The 23,596-nt window shown below is 47.0% G+C and overlaps 1 protein-coding gene across 5 annotated transcripts; it reads left to right on the top strand.

The window, feature by feature from the left end:
- Positions 1 to 2,644: 2,644 nt before the first annotated feature.
- On the top strand, positions 2,645 to 21,107 carry cbfa2t2 (CBFA2/RUNX1 partner transcriptional co-repressor 2). 5 transcript variants are annotated; one of them, XM_011614042.2, is made up of 11 exons: positions 2,645 to 3,082; positions 12,676 to 12,831; positions 12,938 to 13,179; positions 13,259 to 13,348; positions 14,722 to 14,906; positions 14,982 to 15,235; positions 17,059 to 17,144; positions 17,318 to 17,510; positions 19,003 to 19,071; positions 19,149 to 19,339; positions 19,731 to 21,107. In XM_011614042.2, the coding sequence occupies exons 2-11, from the start codon at positions 12,699 to 12,701 to the stop codon at positions 20,064 to 20,066; spliced, it is 1,779 nt and encodes a 592-aa protein (XP_011612344.1). In that variant the 5' UTR covers positions 2,645 to 3,082; positions 12,676 to 12,698; the 3' UTR covers positions 20,067 to 21,107. The 5 variants fall into 5 exon arrangements, with proteins under 5 accessions (XP_011612344.1, XP_011612343.1, XP_029682845.1 ...); XM_011614041.2 differs by lacking the exon at positions 2,645 to 3,082 and adding an exon at positions 10,560 to 10,621; XM_029826985.1 differs by lacking the exon at positions 2,645 to 3,082 and adding an exon at positions 10,602 to 10,670 and having other exon boundaries at positions 12,672 to 12,831.
- Positions 21,108 to 23,596: the final 2,489 nt, after the last annotated feature.

Genomic DNA, 23,596 nt, shown 5'->3' with positions numbered 1-23,596 from the left:
ACACACACACACACATTGTATAATATTTGATCACATCCTCTATTTGCGTTTTTGATTGTTTTTCTGTGCCAGCCACTTTCTGCTGCTCGTGACAGTGCTCCAGAAGTCAACGGGTTTTTGGCCGTGTCGCTGTTGACCATGTGATGTGTATCAGTATTTCCACAGTAAATGCAGTTTTGTTGGAGTTGCAGCCCACCCTTGTCTTAGTTGCGTCTGACATCACCCGGTTGGACTCTTCATGTAGTTGGAAATAAAAATGACCTGCTGCTCATGGGTTGCATCAAAAAGGGAGCCATAATTATCCACACAGGGAACTTCAGTTTGTTGCCCGTAGCCATGGATACATGTATAATGTATTTGCACATATGATGTATGCATCTGTTTCTTGCCTTCTGTCCCCCTCCTTGGTCCTATCTTCCCTTTCCTTTACCCCCTTTATGAGCCTAAGCCCTGCTCAAGGCTTCTTCCTATTAAAATGGAGATTTTCCTATCACTGTTACTTGCTCGGTTGTCAGCCTCAAGGTTTCTGTAACGCACCCCAAGACTGTTAAATCCAAGAAACATATAAATCAGGTTGAATTACTGAATTAAATGGATACCTGTTAATGTCACTTCACAGTGCAAATACAACCAGAAAAATGGTAACATAGGAAACAGAAGCTGTGCCACATGAAATATGTTTCGCACAGAGATGATACAACATCGGCTAATGAATTGGAATTAGAAATTATCAATGATCTCAACGAAAGGAAGCTAACTTTGTTCACAGCTAACATGACTCATAAAAGAGCTCAGACGTGACGAGGATGCCCCAGTCAACCACCTGCTCCAACACCCAGGTTGTAACATAAATCAGCCTGTTGCATTTGTCCCCTGGTGTCAGTTGCAGCTCACCCCTGACTCTCTGCTGTAGCAGCATGTGGCGTACAGTGCACAGCTTCAGATGCAAGGCCTTCCTCACTTCTTGTTTCCACCCCCACCCCCCCCCTCCCGTTTGCTTACAGCCACCTGGACCTGCCTGTGAGCCTGCTGGCTGACCAGATGCACCCTGAATGGAACAGGCCTACAAGGAGAGAGAGAGAGAAAGAGAGTTAGAGGGAGAAAGAGAGAGAGGGGAGGGGGAGAGAGAGGGGGAGGTTATTGTGGGTGATTATTCAAATCTATTTTTGACAAGCGCTAGAAGCTTGGGTTGTGTTGCAGACTGCAGCTTAAAGCCAGAAAGCTGCGATGAAAGTCAACTTTTGACCTTGTCAACCAGCTCATATGGTGTTCTTGTTGTGCATTATTGCGTGGAAAAAATAAAATACACAGTCAGAATCGGTTGTGCGCCTTGGGGGAAGCTTGAGATATGTCTGTGTCCGGATAAAAGTTATAACTCTTTTCTCATTGTGCTGACAGAGGAGGTAAGCTCTCAAATCCTTAACCTCATGAGAGAATCATGAAGAGTAGAAGATAGGAGTTGGTGTTTGCCCATCACATTTGTTTCCTATTCCGTGCTAGAACAAACCGGTAGTAAGAGTGCAGTCTGTCCAAGGACTGATAGAGTGGAATGCACCAAGCTGAGTTGGACGGTTAACGTCCTGATCTGGCTGATCGCCAAACTGTTGAGCAAAAGCTGAAGGGGCAACTTTGAAAAATAGGACTTTGTCGCATTTTACCTAACAACACCTGGACTCGACGTGAGTTCCGCGGGGACGCTTGTACCACATAAAATGCAGCGTTTACTCGGCCACGCTTATGTGTCTGTCTACACAAGTGCCTATAGTCTCCCACGTGTTGATAATGTTCGCTCAATTGAAAGTGTAATTGAAAACAGATTAATGCAGTGTTTACCCGAGGCTAAGGCTGATCTTAGCACCATCCTCTGCAGAAAGTGGTTCGAGGCAATAACGGGCGGGAGGGAATGAAGCACTCTGGACGCCCACTCTCAGCCCGGCTTCATTGTCTTAACCTGCATTGGTCTTGGCAGCGGCACCACTTGTGTGTGAGAGGCATAAATCAGGCGGTGATTTAAGTTTAACTCAGTGAAGATAGAGCGCAGATTATAAGAGAGCGGGAGAGCGGAGAAGAATAAGTCATTCAAGCTCCTTGAGTATTCCCCTGTTTGTTGGCTGGCGATGCAGAAGCTGAGGCATTCAGAGGGCTGAGACAAAAGAAGGCATCAATGAAAGAGCCTGGAGGGAGCGGTGGGGGGCGGCCAGTATAAAAACATTTTAAAGGGTGATCCCCTCTTGTGCTGAAAGAGCCCAGGGGAGGGTGTATGGGGAGCAGGCTTGCAAAGGACCCCCACCCTCATACACGCATACAGATGCACACAAACACACACTTTTGTCTCACTTGGCACAATCTCTTGTTTAGCCTTTGGGTGCCAAAGCAATTAGTTATGTTAATTGCAGAGACCATTGATGGTGACTGCAGGTTGAATGGAGCCAGTCATTGGTGGACCATTGGCTGGGATCCATGGGGGGAATGAGGTGGTCCCTGTGTATGTGTGTGTGTGTGTGTGTGTGTGTGTGTGTGTGAGAGAGAGAGAGAGAGACAGAGAGGAAGGCTGACGTCACTCCAGCTCCCATCCCATGAAATCAGTGGAGAGAACAGTGTGTGGGAAAAGAGGGGCGGAGCCAAAGTAGAAAGCAGGGGATTGAGAGGGTGGGAGGCTCAGAGTGAGAGAGAGCGAGCACAGGAGAGGACGTGGACACTGTGAGAGCAACGGACAGAGAGAAAGGGATCAAAAATAAGAACCATACGGGAGAGGAAGAAGAAGAGAACCTCGCAAGAGAGCGCAGATAGAAAAACAAGTAAAAGACAGAGAGAGAGAGAGAGAGAGAGAGAGAGAGAGAGAGAGAGAGAGAGAGAGTCAGTGTTTAGTTTTGCTTTGGGCTGCCTGGTTATCTGCCTCCATCTGGGTGCCATCTGTGTCTCTGGCTCCACCACACCGGCGCTCACATATGTGGGAATGCAAACACATGTGTGACATATGAAGGTGTGGAGTCGCAGGCAAAAAAAAAGAGAGGATAAGGAAGCAAACACACCGCTGCTGACATTCCCAACGGACCGAAGAGTGGACTCTACCAGAGTGGAGGTGAGAGGGCATTTTTTTTTCCAGGGCTGTATTTTTGCGTTCTCTCAACAGTCAGCTATACAGCTCTACCTGTGTGGGGACATGTTCCATGTGGATTATGTGAGCATGTGTGTGTGTGTGTGTGTGTGCGCGCGTTCCAGTCTGATTTCCCCGGACTGCTCGCTGTACTGTGCAGATGGTGCCTCGTTCTTTCCTCTTTATCTCTTCATCCTTGTCCAGCGAGGCAGAAGGGAAGGAGGGATGATTTAGCCAGCCCGTTTCCTTTCAGGATTGCACTTCTGCCGCCACATGGGCAAATCGCTGAAGTTTAGAGGTCATTTTGTCTGGCGTTTGAGATTTTCATAGTAAAAGCGGTGAAACCACCCCTATCAATATGAATCAAAGTGCTCCAGGAGCTTTTGGTGTCTCAAGATGTAATTTTTGGTGGCGCACAAATGTCTTGGCTGTCTCTCATGAGAGGTTAAGGACATTGTTTGTGCCATCAAACGTTTCCCTGCAACTTCATTTGGAACAAAGGCAGCCGCATATCGAGACCCAGCAGCCGAAACACGGAGCCTTCTGTTGTTTCTTTACTTTGTCAGCCTTACCTCTGATCCCCCCCATCTGCTCCCTCTCCTGCCAAAGCCGAGTCCACCTGAGGGATGAGGATGACGCGTGGGAGCAGCATTTGTCTGCTTCTCGTCCCGACGCGCAACACTCGCATGTAAACATCAAAAAGCTTCCTCGGCCTGAGAAATGAATTAGCTGATGTGATTGGCTCCATGTGTGCAAAGGGCACATCTCTCGCTCAGCTGTCACTTATTGAGGTACTAATCAGTTTTTCCACATGGTAAGCAGAGCAGAAGTAAATTGCTAAAGAAGACTTGTGCATCTGTTGTACAGTATCTCAGACATATGGGAAGAGGAGGGGAGCTGCCATGACTGTCTTTCCTGCTGTGCTACATGTTAAACACCACTGATATCCGTGGGAAGGTGGAACCCCAGCAGAGTTGTGAATGTTGCATTGTTGTAACGTCTTGGTAACGAGACGCAGATTGCTTCTTCCGCCCCGTGCTCCCTTTGCCTGGTGGGAGAAAACGTGTTTGTTTTTGTGTGCAGCGGAGAAGGTGGAGAAAAGGCAGACGGATCTGGCTAATGTCACATCGGGCCAGGCCATCAGGGAGATAGGAGAGACTATAACCGCCTGCTGCACAGGCTCAGAGCAAAGACCTGCGCCTGCTCTGCTGGACTCTGTCACGGTCCTGACAGCAGGCGCTGCTCTGGATCTGCACACCCATGAATCTGCACGCTTGCTCACAGATTTATTCAGATATTTTTTTGCTCCCTGTCCATTCATCCCTCCTGGGCAATGTTTGATGAGAATTCAGTGCCTTTGATTGAGTCTGCGGAAGTTAGCGGACGCTGACACTTGTCATATCTGTAGGCTTCTTGTCTTTGTCATACTTTTTTATCTGTTTAAAAAGGATATGACAGTTTGACTGTAGACAAAGATTTGATGTCATTTCTCTTTTATAAGCACCCCATGATAGTTTTCAAGAAGGATTCAAAATGACATCATTTTTTTTATTTTACAGTACATATACAGTTTGGTTGGAAAATGATCTGATTTAAAGAATACATGCAATTTAAGATTGCAATCAGGACTGGTGTTTAGTACAAAGCATCAGAGAAGCATCTGTCTATTTTAATCAACATGGTGGAGCAACATTGCACAAGAAAACCGACAAATTATTGCTAAGATTAATGTGCGCTATATTCCATGCATGCTATTATATTTTTAAGATTCAATTTGTTTTAGGTTACAAAAAATGCTCCAGGGCTTTGTCTACCCGGACTCCAGAAACAAGGTTGAATATGCAGCGCCGTTTCAGCCGGGATTTTCCCGACATTTGCAAACAGACGTTGTAATTGTATGGCGTGATCAACGAAGACCAGCGAGATCCTCGAGCGCCAAGCTATTATCTGAAAAATCCAGCTACAAAATACCCCCCATTTTTTCAGCACACAGGCGTCGAATAGAGCAGCTGCTTGGAGTGTCTGATGCAGGAAGTGCTCTATTAGTTCCAGTGGCGAGGGCTGTAATATCAGGCCCCCCTGGGTTCAGTGAGAGGTCCCGCGATTGCACTCGTACGGACATAAAAGTCTTGGGTTGCTGAATCGAGTAGAGCTGCGAAAGTATGTTTCATCGCATCTAACATCTTTCCTGCTATGTCAATGGTGGAGGATTTGTGCAAATTGGGATGTGTCAGCAAGACTGTAACCGAGTCTTAAGCCTCAACCTTAAAGGACTGAGAAGTGATCTTATTTACATTGTGTCTACTTATCCTTAAGTACATGAGTCAGGGGGCTGGGGAGCCTTCAGAGGCTCGGGGGCTTATTTCTCTAATTGTTTCTTCTTTGGGTCAGATGTCCACCATGTGGGATGAGCCTACTGCTAAAAGAAAGATCCAGGCAGAGGCGTCGCATTAGGTCAGGTTTAGGGGGCAAAACTGTCACTCTAACAGTTAATTACAAAATTTTGATAAACCTCTGAGCATTTTTTCCAGTGGTTCAGTGGTGTGACACAGTTGGGCATAAAGATGGGGGCTTTGTTTTCTGCTACGAATGCCAGATATGCTCATTTGCCCTGCCACTGTTTCCACCTGTCTTGTCTAACTATAAGCTTAGCACCAGCCCTCCGCTGTCACCTGGTGGTGGGATGCAGTACTGTATGAGGTTCAAGGACCTGAAATAAAGCTACTGGTCAACAGTCAGTGTTTAACAAGACTTTCCCATTGTAAAGCATTCAGAGCAACATGGTACCAAGAAAAAAGAGACACTGTGCCCTGAAATGCAAAAGGACACTGATAAGCTCCATTCAAACAGCCTCCTGCCCACACATTGACAAACATACACTCATCCTCCGCAACCTAAATCTCAGTGTCATTGTTTTGAGCACAGCTGGCCTCTTTGTTTTACTTATCTGCCTCATTCAGCGACTGTTGAGCTCTGCTCTTTTATTCAGCAAGGCTAAGCTACCCAAGGGGCTGTTTGCAGGCTCCACCAGTGAGCCTGTGTTCTGTCTCTCTAGGCTCCTTTTATAAGATACACGACCTCCTTAAAGAGCACTAAGCAGCATTTTGATGTGTTGTATAAAGTGAGAGAACACCTGCTCGACCCTGATTCACTGCATGACCAAAACACGACCGTAAACACTCCCGTGTCAGATGCTCTGGTACTTTCCACAAATATTCCACAATTTTGTGAATGATCTTTTCCTTTCCTGCTTTTTGATGCTTTTTGATTATATGATTCACTTCCAGTGTGCGTCATAGCATATTTGCACAATCAAGAAAATTCAAGAATGGCCCAAAACGTGGAAATATTACAAGAACACTGCAAAAGCTCAGTGGAATTTGAGATGGGTTTTCATTGTCAAACGTGACTTTAGGATATATGCCTTCCCCAATCACAGCCAAGGCAAAGCAGTCTGCTCATTCGTTGACAGATACTCATTCCTGCACAAGCACAGACCCATGAAGACCTTCCTTAGAGTCATGAATTTATTGCTGGTTGGGATCTCGTCTCTGCACACGCAGGCTAAAATCGAGGCCAACCAACTGCTCAGGGGAAACGGGACATATGTTTCAAACGCTTAAAGAGGGATCCTCTAACGACGCCCATCAACTCAAATATTTTACTGTCAGTGTAAATGTCATGTAGCATTGTAGCAGACAACATCTGGTGAGCCCATTCCACTGGCGAGGCCTCTGACACCTGGCCTGAAGCAGGACGCTCTGAGTCTCTGCTCTGGATTCTCACGTCTGGAGCTTTTTTTTCCTTTTTTTTATGGACTGGTGTAACTCACAAGTTACAGCATTTGCCTGCTAATGTAAGTCTCAGGAAGACTTGAGCTGACAAAAAGCAGCGCTTTGCCTGGCTCCACCGTAAGTTGATTGTCCGGGTTTATGATGTAGAGGAGCCACCCGGTCTTAGTTCTCCAGATGCACAGGATCATCGCTTGGTATCATGGGAGCTCTGTAATTCACATTTGACATCATGCGATTTTGTTTTTAATGAGGATGAACATGCAGGTAAGGAAAAGAAAATATAGATAACAGAAGTGCTTTTTTTCCCACATGAAAGCGTCCCCTGGCTCGTGATGATTGATGGGCAGGATAACCAATTAGTCACAGAGAGGTGAGAAGGGTTGTAACCAGATAGGCAGATAATTTACTGGCCTGGGAGAAGGCGGACTGGTGTGAGAGAGTCCTTATGTCACAGCATTCACGGCCCGAGTTCTTGATTGACAGGTTCGAGCCGTCCCCGTTATGTCACAGTTGTTGATGATGTGGGTGTGTGTGTGTGTGCATACGCCTGGGGCAGACCGTTTCCCAGGTGTGCATGTGTGTTTTCAGGGATTACCGATCTTCCTCCGTTCAGATGATGACAGAGCTAACACCTGTTAAAGGAGGGCAAAACATAAACGCGTTGACATAAGGCTAATTCGAGCCCTCGTGGCCCAGCTGTATTTGACTCTGGCATGCACATGTGTGCACGTGGTCACCGAAGGCAGCGACAGGGGCCAAGCAAGGGGAATTTTACCTACATTTGGATTCAGTCATTAGGGTATGGATGTGTGTTTCGGTACAGGCTGGTTGAAACCGCAGGGAAAATCTCCAGTTGTGTCTGGGTTTCTCACCAAAAATGCACGACCGCATTATAATTAGCCCGCAGAATTCTGGCTCCCATGAGCGGTCCTGATTGCAAAATCCAGAAGTTTACCCTCTGAACTAAACATGTTGCTTTTTCCATTTTCAAAATACGTGCACAAGTTTCCACATCACTCACATGGATTTCGGAAATGAGGAACAGCCTTATGAGATGTTAGTAGGAAAATCTAGAGTTTTGCAAGCAGCACGAAGGAGTTTTAATGAAAAATGTGCTGCTTCACAACCCTAAAACTAAACTCCCAAACATCTAAATGTGCAAACATTATAAGCTGTGCCTCATATATCATAAGTATGTTATATCTACAGGAAAAAAGGCTTTCTAATTATTGAGATGGCTCCAGTGTCGAGTTGTTTGACCTTATTACAGAAACGATATGGTTGCCAAAGTGCAGCAATAAATAAAAACACACATTCAGATGACTATCCAGTGCTCCTTTGGGAGGTGCAAATCACAACCTTCCCTGTGCATGTCTCCCTGCAGTCTGACCTCATGCACACGTGGACACTGTTCTCTCTGCTAAGCCACTGCCAAACCTCCTCCGCTTCCAGCATCTCATCGTTGTGCCTCTTTTACTGCCCATTCTTACTGGGTTTTTTCTTATTTACAGCTGACGCCTGCCTTTCTGTTAGCCCTGTATTTCACCCCCCCCCCCCCCACTAATGATATTTCCATCTCTGGGTTGCTCGATCGCTGCAGAAGTGTTATTGTCATCATCTCAGTAAGGGACGAGGGTTCGCAACGTCTCCTTTCGCTGTCACATGTGGAACCGAGGATCCAGCTGCGTCTCGCTCCCCACCCACTTCCCCCACTTTAATTTCTCTTATGCTCCCTTTTACTGCCACCTCCTCATCCCTCCTCTCCTTTTAGACCGAGGAGCAGAGTGTTGACATTGGGGTTGGTCCAAATATGTCGTCTACACGGCTGAGAGGTGGTAACGAGAGCCAAGAAAAACAGCCTGGCTCGGAGTCTGACAGCTAGACTTGTCTGTCGGATGAAACCAAATAAAAACAGCATTTTGAATGGTTATTCTGTTATTATCGCCCCTCCTCCATCACCCACTGCTACATGCGTCCCATTGTCTTGAATGTCTGCATCTCTACTATAACAGCAAATTACAAATATGCCAGTTTCAAAGACAAAACTGAATGTGAAAAATATATATCTGGATTCAATTAGGAGACACTGACGTTCATCTCTGTCTTAATTATTATTTCTCATGTTATTATTCTATCCCGAGCCTCCCCTGTTGGTTTGTTCATATTTATGCAATGAATTTATGTGGGCTGGAGGTTGCTCAGTACAGTAATTAATTAAGCATAATTTACAGACATGATTAAAGCACCCATGTCATCAAAGATTTGCATGCAGCTCTGAAGATCAATGTTTTGTAACTCCTTCCTAAATATCAGGGGACCACTATATTTCGAGAGGTGTCCCAAGAGAGCACTAAAAATAAATTAAACTGATTGAATTTAACAGAGGGCGACATGCGTCTCTTGATTTCAGTAATTTGACTCCTGACACACACACACAGAGGCCAGTAAAGTGCCATGAATCTGCTTTAATGCTGTGGAGTTACAGCAACAACCTGACTCTGACACAGACCAGCACTGATCAATTATAGGTTTTAAGCTGATCTTTGTAGGATCTGAGCTGTTGCATGCGCGTGTGTGTGTGTGTGTGTGTGTGTGTGGAGGTCAAGAGGGACTGCACCACAGAGGAACAGATGTGTGCTGTATTGTGGTGGTGTGTGTGGACGGATGGGGACCAGGTGCAGCCTTTGTCTTCGCGGCATTTAAGTCCACTTGCTTGCATTCAGTCGCCCTGCGCCTCCCCTCTGCAGCCTCCTCCTTCCTTGGAAGGAGTGTGTGTGCGTGTGTGTGTGTGGAGGAGGGGAGTTGCCTTTGGCTTTAGAGCAGGAGGCTCCAGCAGTCCCTTCCCTTCTCTCCACCCCTTCCTTCTCTCTCACAGGTGACTGTTGGAGGTCCCAGCTGGCCAGCTTTTGCCCGATTAGATCCATATGGTACAGGGTGTGTAGGAAGGGGGGGGGCAAAATGTTGGATCATTAGTTGGATGGTGCTTTAGCAATTGTTAGCATCTAGCTTTTTGCTCCAAGTTTCAGGACTTTCTCAGTCCCAGCTCTGGAGCTGATTTACACAATATATTTTACTTTCAGTTATATGTTCGTTATATTATATTATATAGTCAGGACACCACATAGCTGCAGGTGTTGGGTTGATGAGGCTTGAATATTTAAATTTAAAACAACTGACTTCTGCAATGATGGCAACAAACTGACAATTACGTGATCCAAAGGCCAAAATCCTAAAGCCTAAAGATTCAGTGTTTTTTTTCAAGGCCTTTATTTTATATCTATAATGATTTTTTTCTCCTTAAAACATAATTGCTGAGAGAAACTATAGTTTCCAACTTTGTGGCGTTCTCAGCGATCCGTGAGCCTGGGAGGCCACGTCCTAAACAGTCCTAATTGTCTCTCTGCTCAGTGATAAATGAGTCAGGCCTGTGTTACATCTTCTCACACCTCATCTGCAGTGACAGTAGAGAGATAGCAGAGTACCCACACAATCTCTCAAGAGCAAACACATGCCAGGGAGTCTAAATGTCACAGTTAAACAATTGGACGGACAATCCTTACATAACCATGCACAGCACAAGATCTGGACTTGGTCAAATCCTGCTGTCTTTTTCGTCTCCGTGTTCTGAATGAACACCTGCAGCGTGATTGGAGCCGCTGGGGCGTTTCAACGCAGTGTCATCTGAGGCTGAACAAACAAGGAACACCTGCCTAGCAACGAACAGCCACAGGTGCACGAGTCTCCCCCGTCCCTGAAATTACGCCAAACCAAACCAGGAAACAGAAAAGTGATCAAACTCTGCACGTAGTGTCAGTTGGATGTGAACGAACCGCGAGCGCCTGCAGCTACAAATGTTCCTTCGGGCAGAACGCGTGGGCGGATGAATCCTTCTGTTTACCGGCGCTTTTCACCGACGTCGTGCGTGTGTTGTGCGTGCGTCACGGTTTTTCCGCGGCCCTGTCCATGCGCGTCGCGCAGCTTTATCTCCCTTTGTTCCATTAGTGCCTGGATGACAGGTGGTATTCTGACCAGACAGCCATCTCCCTCGAAGCTAACATTTCACCTGAGTTGACATCACATCAAATTAATGCAAACTCTGTGCATGTCAGGCACGTGCACGAGCAAGCCCGTCTGTGCCAGCTGCCCCTCCCCGACAGTCCTGTCATTATACGCGCTGGACTCAGGTGCTCGCAGGAGGGATGAAGCCATTCGGCTATGTATGTCGCCTAATTGACAAGCAGCAGCAACTCTCTGTGGGCTGCCAGAGCCGCATGCGCGCCCACCTGATGTCTCCCGGTTAGTTTGTTACCTCCGGCGCAGCCACGAGGACGCGCTGCACAAGCACAGCTGCACGACAATGTGTTTGCGTCTGCCGGGCAAGTTTAAGCGACGCGCCATCCCGCAGAGACGCCGGTTCCATCATTTAGGACCGATTCACAGTAGTTGCTGTCATTTCTGCAGAGGTGTTAAGTTGTTTGCATGCTAACGCTGTTGACGCGCACGTCCCTGTGATGCTGTTGTTGAGAGGCTGTTGTATCAAAGCGATGGAGGCAGAGAGTTATACTTAATGCAGCTCTATGCAATTTGTCCTAACAGCATAGCAGCGTAAATGGGGGGATGATCGGGGTGTTTTGAAGCACATTTTCATGCTTGGAGCCAGTTTTATTATTAATTTATCAGCTGCATTTTGCTCTGTTTGAGCTGTGTCTAGTTACCCACTAACAGCTTAAGCATTTACAAACTGGGACCCTCATGGCCATGCAGAGTTCATAGTAGTGAAAAAAAGTTATCAAGGCTGCTATTGAAAGACAAAATGGCCCTAAAACCATGAATCCGCATTTAAAAGGCTGCACTCTGCTGACCCTTGACCCTAATGACCGCACTTGTCTATTACTCGTTCATTCTAGAAGCCGTTAGAAAAGTCTGATCCACTTCAAATGGAGCAGGAGAATGGGGGATCAAATTCACGGATCTCTGGGAGACAAAGGCGGCTTCTGATCCCGCCTCTCCCCACCACCACACGCCCACTTCGCTCTTCCCGTACTCCTTATCTGGTGGTCTCATTCAGCTGCAATAGCATATTGAAAAGTGGCGTTTAACATTCAAAAGCTTTGTCGATCTTGTTAGCAAAGCGTGAAATATCCTCGTCCCTTTCTCATTCCGCCTCCCCGCCTCCCTCTCATGGCTGGTGGTGGTGGTGGGGGGGGGGGTGCATTGAGGGGGTCATTCTTCTGCTGCATAATAGGCTTCTTCAGCACTTCTTCTGTTATTGATCTGAATGGTCGGGAGTGAGGGGCTAAACTTTAGACATCTGGCTCTTTGATAGGGTGGGGTTGTTGGTGCCCTGGCACTGCGTTTAGCATTGGTGGTGGTGGGTGGGGGGGAGTTTTTGTTTTCTTTTGTGGTCCTAAAGTTTTGAATTGATATGAGCTAAGTAAAATGAAAGCAGTTAATGATTGCTAGTGTGTCTTGAAAAGCTGAAGAACAATTGTTTTCTCTTCATTTTTATTATTACTATTAGCTCTTCCAACATGGAAGGTGTGTCTGTGTGTGTGTGTGTGTGTGTGTGTGTGTGTGTGGGGGGGGGGTCGTTTCAGTCTACTCGACAGCAGAACACCGTTGCCCAACAGCTTCTACAGCTTCTGGCTAAAATCTGAAGCTGGCCGGGGTGAACTGGAAAGCCAACCTTCGCACAAAGCAGCAACATTTAAACCATCGAATGAAGTCGTAGTTTCTTGTTTTTCTCTATTCGCCCTGAACTCAGACTCATTCCTCTCTGCACAGACAACAGAGAGAAGAGCCCTGCCATGCCCGGTTCTCCTGTGGATGCTAAGACTCATTCCAGATCAGCCCCCAGTAGCCTCGCCAGTTCCACCATGCCACCCCTGCCTTCCGTCAACCCCAGCGGCCCTCGGCCAGCCTCCTTCTCCACCACAGCCTGTAAGGGCCACATTGATTTCTTTGTTCCTCATGAATGTGGAGATCATGTCTGGCCTTCTTTCTATATTTTGAGTCCACATCCATATTCCTCTTTTGTTCTTTAAAGTGACCAATGGGAATCACCATTCCCCGCCGACCCTGAATGCAGTGCCCTCCCCACCACAGCGGTACAGCAACGGGCCATCCTCTTCCTCTTCTTCATCACTGGCGAACCAGCAGCTGCCGGCCACCTGTGGGGCTCGCCAGTTGAGCAAGCTGAAGCGCTTTCTGACTACGCTGCAACAGTTTGGCAACGACATTTCCCCCGAGATCGGAGACAACGTCCGGAGCCTTGTGCTGGCCCTCGTGGTAGGTGCTTCCTCACTTGGGATATTCTGGCATCAACATGGTGCATTTTGTGTTGATAAATGCTTTCTTTGTCCTCCAGAATTCAACAGTAACCATTGAGGAGTTCCATTCGCGGCTTCAGGAGGCCACCAACTTCCCACTGCGGCCATTTGTGATCCCGTTTCTCAAGGTAAACGCATTTTCCCTACATTTTTTACTTTCCAATTTCCAACTGAATTGCATCCGTTGTGCAGGAATACAGTCATTTCTTGCTAGCTAAAAGATTCTGTTTTCATTTTTGCTGCATTTTTAAATACATTTGGTCTGTTTTCTATTTAAACATACTGCTTCAATGCAGGTAACAGAATCAATTGAGATATGTGTGTTGACTTAAGAAGCCTCTCGAGCCTCAGTGTAACAACGAGAGCCTGCAAGAGCATATGTTTTAGCAGCTCGCTAAAGCCGCCCATAAATCTTTGCACACAAGCAGGCTTTTTTTTTTAACACTTACCTCTTTCTTAACTCTGGAGTCTCTCCATCTGTCTGTCTGACAGTACTGAGACAAGAATCATCTGTTCCCTTCCTTCCACAAATAAATCTTGTGCGATTACAGTCCCCAAAACCTGTTCAAGCTAGAGAAAAGATTCTGAGACTATGAAATGTGGACAGATGGGGCAAAGTCATGGGTTGAGGAAGTGGAAGAAAAGGGAACGAGAGAGAGGTGGTTGAAGAGGAGTGAGGGAAAAGTGGGAACTCGGAAGTGTGAAACATGCCCATAAAGTGTTCCCCCTCCATTTTTATGAGCTTCAGAGTGCCATATGGAGCTGCTGCTCCATTAAAAGAGCATTCAACTGCCAAGGCATCGGCAATCTAACGCTCGCCCTGCTGAACCCGGAGAGCCCTCAGCTCAGGCTGACACGCAGCACATGTGGTTGCTAGCTGCAGCCTCGGGGAAGAGAGGAAAAGCAAAATAGTGTTGCAGTGTTATGGATATCTGCTCTTAAAAAAGGTACAACAAATAGGGTAAGTGCCAGAGAAGGTATCTACAGATCATCCACAGGTCAGATTGAAGGAGCAGGGGTGCACATACATAGAATCTGTGAGTTGGTCACAGGAGGAAGCTGGTTGCCTAAAAACGGGTGTGAGGAAGTGCTGTAATGGCAAACACGCTGGAGTCTGCTCCCAATTATGGAAATGCGGGAAACAAAAGAAGGTCAGCAGAGGGAGCAAATGTGCTCTCTGAATCATTTTCAGCTCTCTGACCTTTCTTGCCTCTCTATTATTGTGCACGTCTACGCTGTTAACTGAATTCAGCTGAGCTTCTGTCACAAATCCCGTCTTTTATCGTGTCTGCTTGATTTTCAACGTGTGACAGTATGTCTGATTCCAACACGTCTGGCCTAATGCTAGATTACATACTTCGAGATTAATAATCACATTTGATATTAAGAATCATTTTAGAACTTTATAGTCAGGGGCTGGAAACAGCATCAGGACCTCAGTGTCTCTCCTCCCCAAACCGGCCATCCTCCTGAAAAACAACCTTCTTTTTTCTGTTTCCAGGCCAACTTGCCTCTTCTGCAGAGGGAGCTGCTCCACTGTGCACGGGCAGCCAAGCAGACCCCAGCCCAATACCTGTCCCAGCATGAGCACATCCTTCTGAGCACCACCATGGCTTCCTCTCCGGACTCATCAGAGCTGCTGATGGAGCCCCCAGAAGTCGGTACCAAGAGACACAGCCCTGCGAGGTGAGGATGCAATAGACCTTTCCTCCAGCAGGTTTGAGTTGTGGCCCCTCTTCCAACGGCTGCTCTGCTCTTCAGAGGGAAAGAGAATGGTTTCCACGAGCGTCCACCCGTGGCCCTTGAACCCGCAGCAAAGCGCATCTGCACCATCAGCCCCGCTCCCCGACACAGCCCTGCCCACCCGCTGCCGCTGAGCACCCAGCTTCACCCGACCCCTCCACCTCTGCAGCATTACGCCTTGGACGACATCGCAGCGCCACACATCCTCCACCGCGAGCACAGCCAGCGCCTGTTGGAGATCCGGGAACTCAAAGACAGGCCCAGGCTACCTGGTACGTGATGCAAAACTACACTTCACGCGTGTCTACGCTCACACGGAGATTCGCCTTTTCACAGATGACCCTTAAATAACAGAAAAGCGCTGCTGTTTAGAGGGTCTGTAGGAAAATATTTGTCATTAGTGACCAAAAAGGATTCAAGATCAAGAGGCTGTTTTGTTTTCTTGCTCTAGCCCTTTTGTGGTCTCTGGAAGGGTGCTGGAGCCTAGCCGACCTACATATGGGCGAATGCAGGCTCCACCCCTGAATGAGTCCCCAGCTCTTTGGGAGCAATTTTGGGTTCAGTATCTTGCTCAAGGGAACCTCAGCATTGCTCTGAAGGTGTTCTGGCATCTCCCCTTTCTATTGTTCTGTCCGCATCAGGTCTTGAACCAAGAACCCTCCACTTCTTAGCCCAGTCCTCAACAGGCTGAGCTAGCACCGCCCCATTAGCCTTCCATTATGATTATACCAACACCGTGTAAGCAAGCAGCATCTAATATGAAAATATATGCAAACATGTAGGCCATGTATTTTCTGAGATCAGCGATGGGTGGTCTCGGCATTTTTAGAAGGTCTTGTATATCTCAATAGTCATTGTGTGTATAAACAGAACCACGCAGAGCAATGGACTTCATCTTCCCTCCATTTGGGGCTTGTCAGCACACAGTGGAAACAGCAGTAGCTCAAAGACACATGTGCAGAAACACACCTTGATATGTTCATGGTGGAGGTTGCTGTGTTTATGAGGCCTTAGACTGTTGTCTGACAGCCTCCCGCCCGCCTGCCGCCACTTAACTCACAGGCAGGCTTGCACACACACACACACACACACACACACACACACCCGCATACACCAGTCCTTACGCTCTTTGAACTGCCGAACGCTGATGAGAACCAGAAGAAGGGAGGAGGTCACGTGGAAGGCCCTACTTGTGTGTGTGTGTGTGTGTGTGTGTGTGAGAGAGTGTGCATGTGTGTTTGTGTCTGTGTGCGCGCGTCACTACATTATAAGAGTTTGTGGTTTGTAAAATTAACCATTATTTAAGATATTTGTGGGTCCTGCTTGCAGACATGTCCAAAAACTATTAATGCTCTGAAACGAACCACCGCCTATAGCTTGCATGCATAAGAATGCATGTGTGTGCATGTCCATGTGCACACATGCATGTGCGCACATGCATGCACACATGCATGCGCGTGTGTCCTCACTTGTAAGGGTCCACAGTGAGTGTCAGCACGGCTGGTTGTGTTTAAAAGTGGAGCCGCTCCACTCAGCCTGAGTGTCTCCCTACTGGAATGCTGTGAGCTCCAGGAGGGGAGGTGCTAAAGTGTGTGTGTGTGCGTGTGTGCGTGTGTGCGTGTGTGTGTATGTGTGTGTGTGTGGGGTTGACAGCTGACTTCCAGATGTGCTGGAAGTCTGCTATGCATCACAGGCCCTCTCCTTCTTCTCTTTCAGCACACCTTTTTTTAACAACTTGCATCTTTATCATAATATTTCCTAAAACTCTATATATTTATGTTGTAATCATAATATATTTCAAATAATTACATACTTAACGATTATTTAAAAGGATTTAAAATGAACATAGACTGCAGAACTGAACTGAATCACAAATGAAATAGCTCGCCAGGGCCTTGAACCTGAATTCCCCCTCTCCTCTTTATAGTTTTATTGCTCCACTTTATTGTTATTTTATCTCAATCCAGCTTCATGACTACACACACTCACACACACACACACTTTTGTATCGATGCTATTCATTGTGGCTTCTGTTACATCAAGTCAGATGCTCATCTAAAGGGCCTGCGGTCTGTCCTGTGTGTGTTTTAATCAGGCACTAATGGGGGATACCGTGAGGAGCCGGTGGACCACAGGCTGACAGACAGAGAATGGGCTGATGAATGGAGGCATCTGGACCATGTAAGTCTGCAGACAGACACCACTCCAGCTAATGGCTTCTGATAGTGAAAGCACGCAGTTTATTTCAGGAGGGTGTTTTTACTTCTCACAGCCATGTGGTGATATTTGGAAGACATTTCTCCTCCTGGCTACCATGATCAATGCCCGAATGAGCTCCTTCTTCCATCTTGTAGGTGCTGAACTGCATTGTGGATATGGTGGAGAAGACGCGGCGGTCCGTGAGCGTGCTCAGGCGGTGCCAGGAGTCAGACCGCGAGGAGCTCAACTACTGGAGACGGCGCTCCAATGAGCAGGAGGACCCACGCAAGGGAGGCTCTGGCTCAGCGCCCTTCTCCAAGACACACAGCCCACACTCGGCAGAGTCGGGTGAGTACCGCACTGGCTTTTCACTCATGTGGGCCACAGAAACCTCAAGAGTTGTCGTCATTCCTGTGATTGGCGCCTATTGTTGTCCACAAGAGGGGGATTTATTTATTTATGTTTCATGTATGCTGGAATGGACCCAGACCAGTGGAAGTCTGTTAGTTATTACAGGTTACGCTAATTGCTGCCATTTTGTGGCCTCGCTGTTTTATTTGTCCAGGTTTTCGTGATGCCCACCCTTAACTTGTGCACAATTCCGTGTGTGTGTGTGTGTGTGTTTGTCTGTGTACGTGCGTGCGTGTGTGTGCGTGCATGCTCCTCATGAGGTTTGGATAAGGAGCTCTTGGATTATTGCTGATGTGTGATGTCATTAGCCTGGACTTTTGATACAATCCCTAAAAAAATGTGTTATTACTAAAACCACCAGGGGAAAAAAGTTATTTAAAACTAATGGGAATAAAATGTGGGCTTTTCATTGAAAGCTGATGAGTGTCACGAAACATTGTTGAGATTAAAATGAATGTGTGTGTTCTTTACCTCTCTCGACACACGTGTCATGTTGAACTTTGATCACTCTTCCATTGCACTGATCTGTAAGGACACCAAATGACCCAGAAAACAACATATGTTTGAAGTAAATTTGTGCAGAAATAGATTAGAAGTTGCTTTTTTTTTTAAAAGTCCAAATGCTGCGTGTGTTGCTGAGTCTCATCTGCGTCGTCCCTCCCTCTAGTGGACACAGATGATACTGCAGAATCGAATCATGCCACGTCGGTCCGTCTCTCGTCAGTTAGTCCTCCCTCAAGTCTGCTGTGCATTGGCACGGTTTTGTGCGCCAGCTTTGCCATCCCCCTGCTGGTGCACAGTCACAGACAGGTGCCAGGATTGGCCTTGGCCATATCGGGCACAGAAGGGCCATGCTGCCATCCTGCAGGCTCAGGGACCCAGAACTGGCTGCCTCGCCAGTACACCATCTGGGCTCCCGACCAGGAAGCCTGCGCGGGCTCGGGCTGAGTAAGACTGTAGAGGGGGTGGAAATGCGTGCAGGTTTGCTTGAGACGAAAGGAAGCAAATGAAAGAAAAGGGCGCTGGAGCATATACGAGCTGGGCAAGGAGGAGATGAGGCAGGTGGCAGCATTGGAAAGCCTGCAAACGCTGTGGGGCTGGATTGGGATGCACAGAAAGAGACATTTGTAGGGAACAGGCAGAATGTTGACACAGCTTGTGGGTGCGTAATTCCCTCCAAGTCAAACACATTCCTTTCTAAAGCTGTCAGATCTCAGATCAGTCCCAGACTCTGACAAACAACTGTTGTGCGGCAAAGATACGCAGACAAGGTCGCATCAAGCACCATATTAATGAAGGACTAGACGATGAAGAGCGCGTCGCTCTCCCCAAGCACCTGCCACTTTGAGCTGTGTGTCACAAGGTCAGCCAAGACAGCGTCTTTAAGCCCGTGCAGGTGATAACACCTTCTGCCTGTGCTTCTCTGCAGACTCCCAACGCGACTTTGCCCAGCGGCCGGGCTCAGCATACGTTACCGATGAGATCTGGAGAAAAGCCGGTAAGGAGAGCATCTGACTGACAATCACAGCATGAAGTTATAAGGAAGCTAATGCTCGTCTTCCCCCGATCGTTCAGAGGAGGCCGTGAACGAGGTGAAGCGCCAGGCCATGGATGAGGTCCAGAAGGCGGTGGCGGAGGCCGAGCAGAAGGCTTTCGAGATGATCGCAGCCGAGAGGGCAAAGATGGAGAAGACTTTGGCCGAGGCGAAGAGGAAGGCTCAGGAGGATGCCATCATGATAATCAACGAACAGGAGGACTCCAGTGAGGTGAGCAGGGACACGCAAGACAGTGGAGATGAAAAAGACAATAAAAGTCTTCCAAAAGCATCATCGCCTCTTTTTAAATTCATGCCAAAGCTGCTGGTCTGGCTTCACTCGACGCCTTTTCTTTGAATCTCAAAGTATTGACAAAGTCCAGAAGCTTTTGGATGTTTGCACTTTAGAAAGACTTTGGTTGGGAATCACCAGAAGCCCCAATCCAACTTAAATCTCCGGGACGATCTTGTATTTCCCAACGTATGGTTAGTATCAGAAGAAGTGGTTTCGCGAGGCTTTCTTTTGAGTGACACTCTCAGCATTGCAGCTCATCATGACTGAGCACATGTCATGGCTACGCTCAGAACTAATAAACTAACACGGCTGTGTTTGTTCTCCTCAGTGTTGCTGGAACTGTGGCCGTAAAGCAAGCGAGACGTGCAGCGGTTGCAACGCCGCTCGCTACTGTGGCTCCTTCTGCCAGCATAAAGACTGGGAGAGGCACCACCTCATCTGCAGCCCAGGCCTTCAGGCTCAGCCCAAACCTGTGTCCGCCATCACTGCAGGCAGAGCAGCGGCGGCGGCGGCAGCTGGGGCGTCTCCTGTGGGATTGGCTGGGGGCAAGGCCCCAGACAGCGTTCCGTCTGTCTCCAGCCCCGGTGGAGAGAAGACAGCGGTTGCTTCTCGCTCCTCCACGCCGTCCACCCCAGCCTCAGCCCCCGAAACCAACGGACACTAGGCGGCGAAGGACATCTGATGTGAACAGACCTGCCTCTCCTGGTTTTTACTGGGAAAGAACAGCAGGAGGGAACAATATTCAGGTTGAAATGGGATAACAGATCTTTTTTATCATGACCTTTGGCAGGAAAAGGACGAAATCTGGATTGAGATTTGAGTAATCTGTCCACCGGGATCGTGGCATCAAACCGTCTCAACTCAAACACATCACGGCAGCACGTGCTTTGATAAGGGCCAAAAGTCCAGTAAAACCAGTGGCTCTCCAGTATACACACATTATTTGCTCGCCACACTTCTTGTCTTCTTGCAGAAACTTTGTGCCGTCAGTGAATATTGTACAGTGTTTTTCTTGTCAAAGCAATATTAAAGTGAAGGTTTTAGGCTTTCTGCTCCTGCGTCACCAAAGTTTCCACTCGCCAAGAGCCGCTGTCGTTACCTGTAGCCACCTGCGTGGGAAGGATGAGATAATTATACGCTAACCCCGCATCGTATGTACGCTTTTAACGTAAAGATCTAGCAAAAACACGAAAAAGACACTTTTAAAAGAGATAGAGAGGGAATAGTGCAGGGAGATGCAGGGAAAGACTTTATTTTCTGGTTGCAGTTTCATGTCTGGCACTTGTTCGCGTCACCTGCTACGTACAGTCAGGTGTTGCTCGGAAGATTCCGCCAATGCGACATTTGCATCCTCATCCTCATCCTCATCCTCATCATTTTGGTGGGGGTTTAGAGCGACACCTACCGTCCAGCAGAGAATCTCAGGAGCTAAACTGTATTTTAATGTACAGATCGTTCTGTTTTGTTTTTCCTTCTGTCACACTTAGATTGAAGTCATGAGTTTTAGTGAGAAGGTCTGTCATACATTGTTCTTTGTCTTTCTTTCTTTGTGAAATGACTTTGTAAAGAATACTATGAAAGAACGCCTTTATTTAGAGTCACGATTTCCTTCGTCCTTTAAAAATGTTCTTTTGCTACGAAGCCTAAGTTCCTATGAAAAAAAGATATCTTGACATGAAGAAAATAAATAGCATTGCAAAAGTGATACTTTTCTCTTCTGTTTGACTGAAATTTTCCTGGAATGCACACAGACTATGGTGCAAAACATAAAGCAAAAGTCCCTATCCTACTCTTCTATGGTAAATAACAAATAAAAACAAAGAAAATTGGTGTTTGATGTTTTGCATAGTCCAGAGGCAGCTAAATGAGTTAGTCAGTGGCTTTCAGTTGTCTTTGCTGTCTTAACATCAAGCACGAAGACGTCGGTTCAAGGCTGTGCTGGTGTAATACCTATAATAACCACCGGAGGGCACCAGAGGCCAGATGCAACATTGTGGTTATATATAACCAATATATATAAATAAATATCCTGTTAGAAGAATGTACATATTTTCCTTCTAAAAAAGTGACACCTATAGAATCACTGAAATCTATTGCTAAAAGCACAACCCTGGCATGCTGTCAAGTTTAATGTTGCACAAAGCAGAAAGTGTAATTACCAGCTGTGGTTCTCCACACAGTAACCTACAATGAACACTTGTCAAGGTACAAGGAGCCTAGTTAGTGATGATGGATTGTACCTAAACTTAAGGAGTGTGTCGATGTGTGCGTGGCCGTATGTTTGGGTTTATGGGTTAAATATTATACGGCTGCAGTCAAGCCTCAACATCAGACCGATGTTCTGTGTACATACAGCATCCAGTCAATATTTGTGTAATAATAGATGAATCACATGTAGAAACAGATGCAATTATGATTTTAGGCTTCAAAACACTCATACATTGTCCCTTGTTTGAGTGTACCAGTGTGGAATATAAAAGTGAGCATGCAATTACCGCAGCTTGAATAACAATTCACTGTGTTCACAGTTCCATTTTCCTTTATGTGTTCGAAGGTCTGTTTGTCCCATTTGTGTGCAAAATTCACAAACAACAACACCAGTCCAATTCTAATATCCCCAAACTGCTACTACTAATGCTGTGGGCACAAATCTGATGCGTTGCGTTTCCTGTCTGTTTATTTGAGTACATATTTCTGATTTCTGTATGTTAAATAAGATGGATATAGATTATCTTCTAGAGATCATTCTCTCTTATCGCCATGGTGAATATTCTTTTTCTCTCATATTCTTATTCTGGCACAATAGAGAGGGTGGTTTATTTATGTGTCTGGTTCTGTCGCCGTGGTCATTTCAGATTCTGCCTGTCGATCCCTGAAATCATGTCGCCAACCACAGCAGAGGCATAGTGCACGTGCAGTCAGCTTCCTCACACATGGAAACCACACACTTTTTCTAACTCAGGAATGAGAAAGTGTTTGAATGCTTTTTCTCAGAATCTTTGACCTCTCATCCTTTGAGACGCAGATTAAAAAAAATCCTTTTGTTCTAGATAATTAATGAGATCAACAAAAAGTAGGTTGCGGAAACAGTGGAAAATGGGAACGGCAACAGCGAGGAGGTGCGTAGCCACGGCAACAGAAAACATCAGTATCCATCAGGATGAGCCTCATCTATACCAGAGTAAAGGAACGATGACGAAAGATCTTATGAGGATGTGAGGGAAGACGACTGAGGAGCATCCACAGGCACCTGGAAAGAGGATAAAAGACGACTCCACAATTATGTAAACGTTTGCTTCTAAACTTTCAAGGCTAAACACGACAATGACTCAGCGCCCTCGGAACGCGCGTCCTCCCCCACCGCTGAGGTTCCAGAAATGATTTAGCTGTCCCCTGCATTCGCCCCTTTTCTTCTCCTCACTGACACACCGAGCCTTTGTGTGTCTTGTGTGTTCAGTAAACTGAAGGCGGGAGACAGAGGCAGCAGAGGCCGTCCGGCCACCTCCGCCCCGGCCTTTGGCTCCCCGCAGGGACGGCACGCACGTCACATCCAAGGGCGACTGGAAGTGAATGGAACAAAAAGGAGAGTTGCAAACACAGGCAGGAGAAATTCATTGCTTAAAAAAACCTTGGGCTGGAGTATTCGCTGGAACCTCCGACTGAATTCGGCCCTGACAACAATGACTCATGGTGGGGAGAAGAATATCAGGCAAATATTACTGACAGAAGGATGGAGAATGTCGCAGCACCCGCTCTTTAAACCGTAGCGGAGAACACGTGCTGTGATGTGGCATCGGTATCTTGCTGAGGTATAGAACTACAAAAGGAATTCTCCTGAGACGTGTGGGCTGTATACTGATGGAATGACTCTTTCCCCCGAATGGACTTTTTTTTTTTATCAATACACTTTTTTTTTTCATCCAGCAGCAGAATCCCTGCAAAATGGGAGGAAAAAGCAGGTGAGCTGTACAACTGAGAATCTCTACACTTGCCCTCTGCCTCCCTCTAATACACACACACACACACACACACACACACACACACACACACACACACACACACACACACACACACACACACACACACACACACACACAGGCTTGCACTTTCACAGACATAATAGCTCCCCAACCCTAAACCCTGATCCTAACCCTCAACATGCCTCCATTTCTCAAAAATGTCCTCACTTTGCAG

The sequence above is a fragment of the Takifugu rubripes genome, chromosome 19 (assembly GCF_901000725.2).
Source record: "Takifugu rubripes chromosome 19, fTakRub1.2, whole genome shotgun sequence".
Classification (NCBI taxonomy): Eukaryota; Metazoa; Chordata; class Actinopteri; order Tetraodontiformes; family Tetraodontidae; genus Takifugu; species Takifugu rubripes.
This window is presented reverse-complemented; position numbering and strand designations above follow the sequence as displayed.

Coding starts and splice junctions, on each gene's coding strand:
- cbfa2t2 (XM_011614037.2), top strand. CDS start 11,249: ATGTGTTTGCGTCTGCCGGGCAAGTTTAAGCGACGCGCCATCCCGCAG. Junction 11,355..12,675: donor TTGCTGTCATTTCTGCAGAG/GTGTTAAGTTGT, acceptor CTCTCTGCACAG/ACAACAGAGAGAAGAGCCCT. Junction 13,180..13,258: donor GCCTTGTGCTGGCCCTCGTG/GTAGGTGCTTCC, acceptor TTTGTCCTCCAG/AATTCAACAGTAACCATTGA.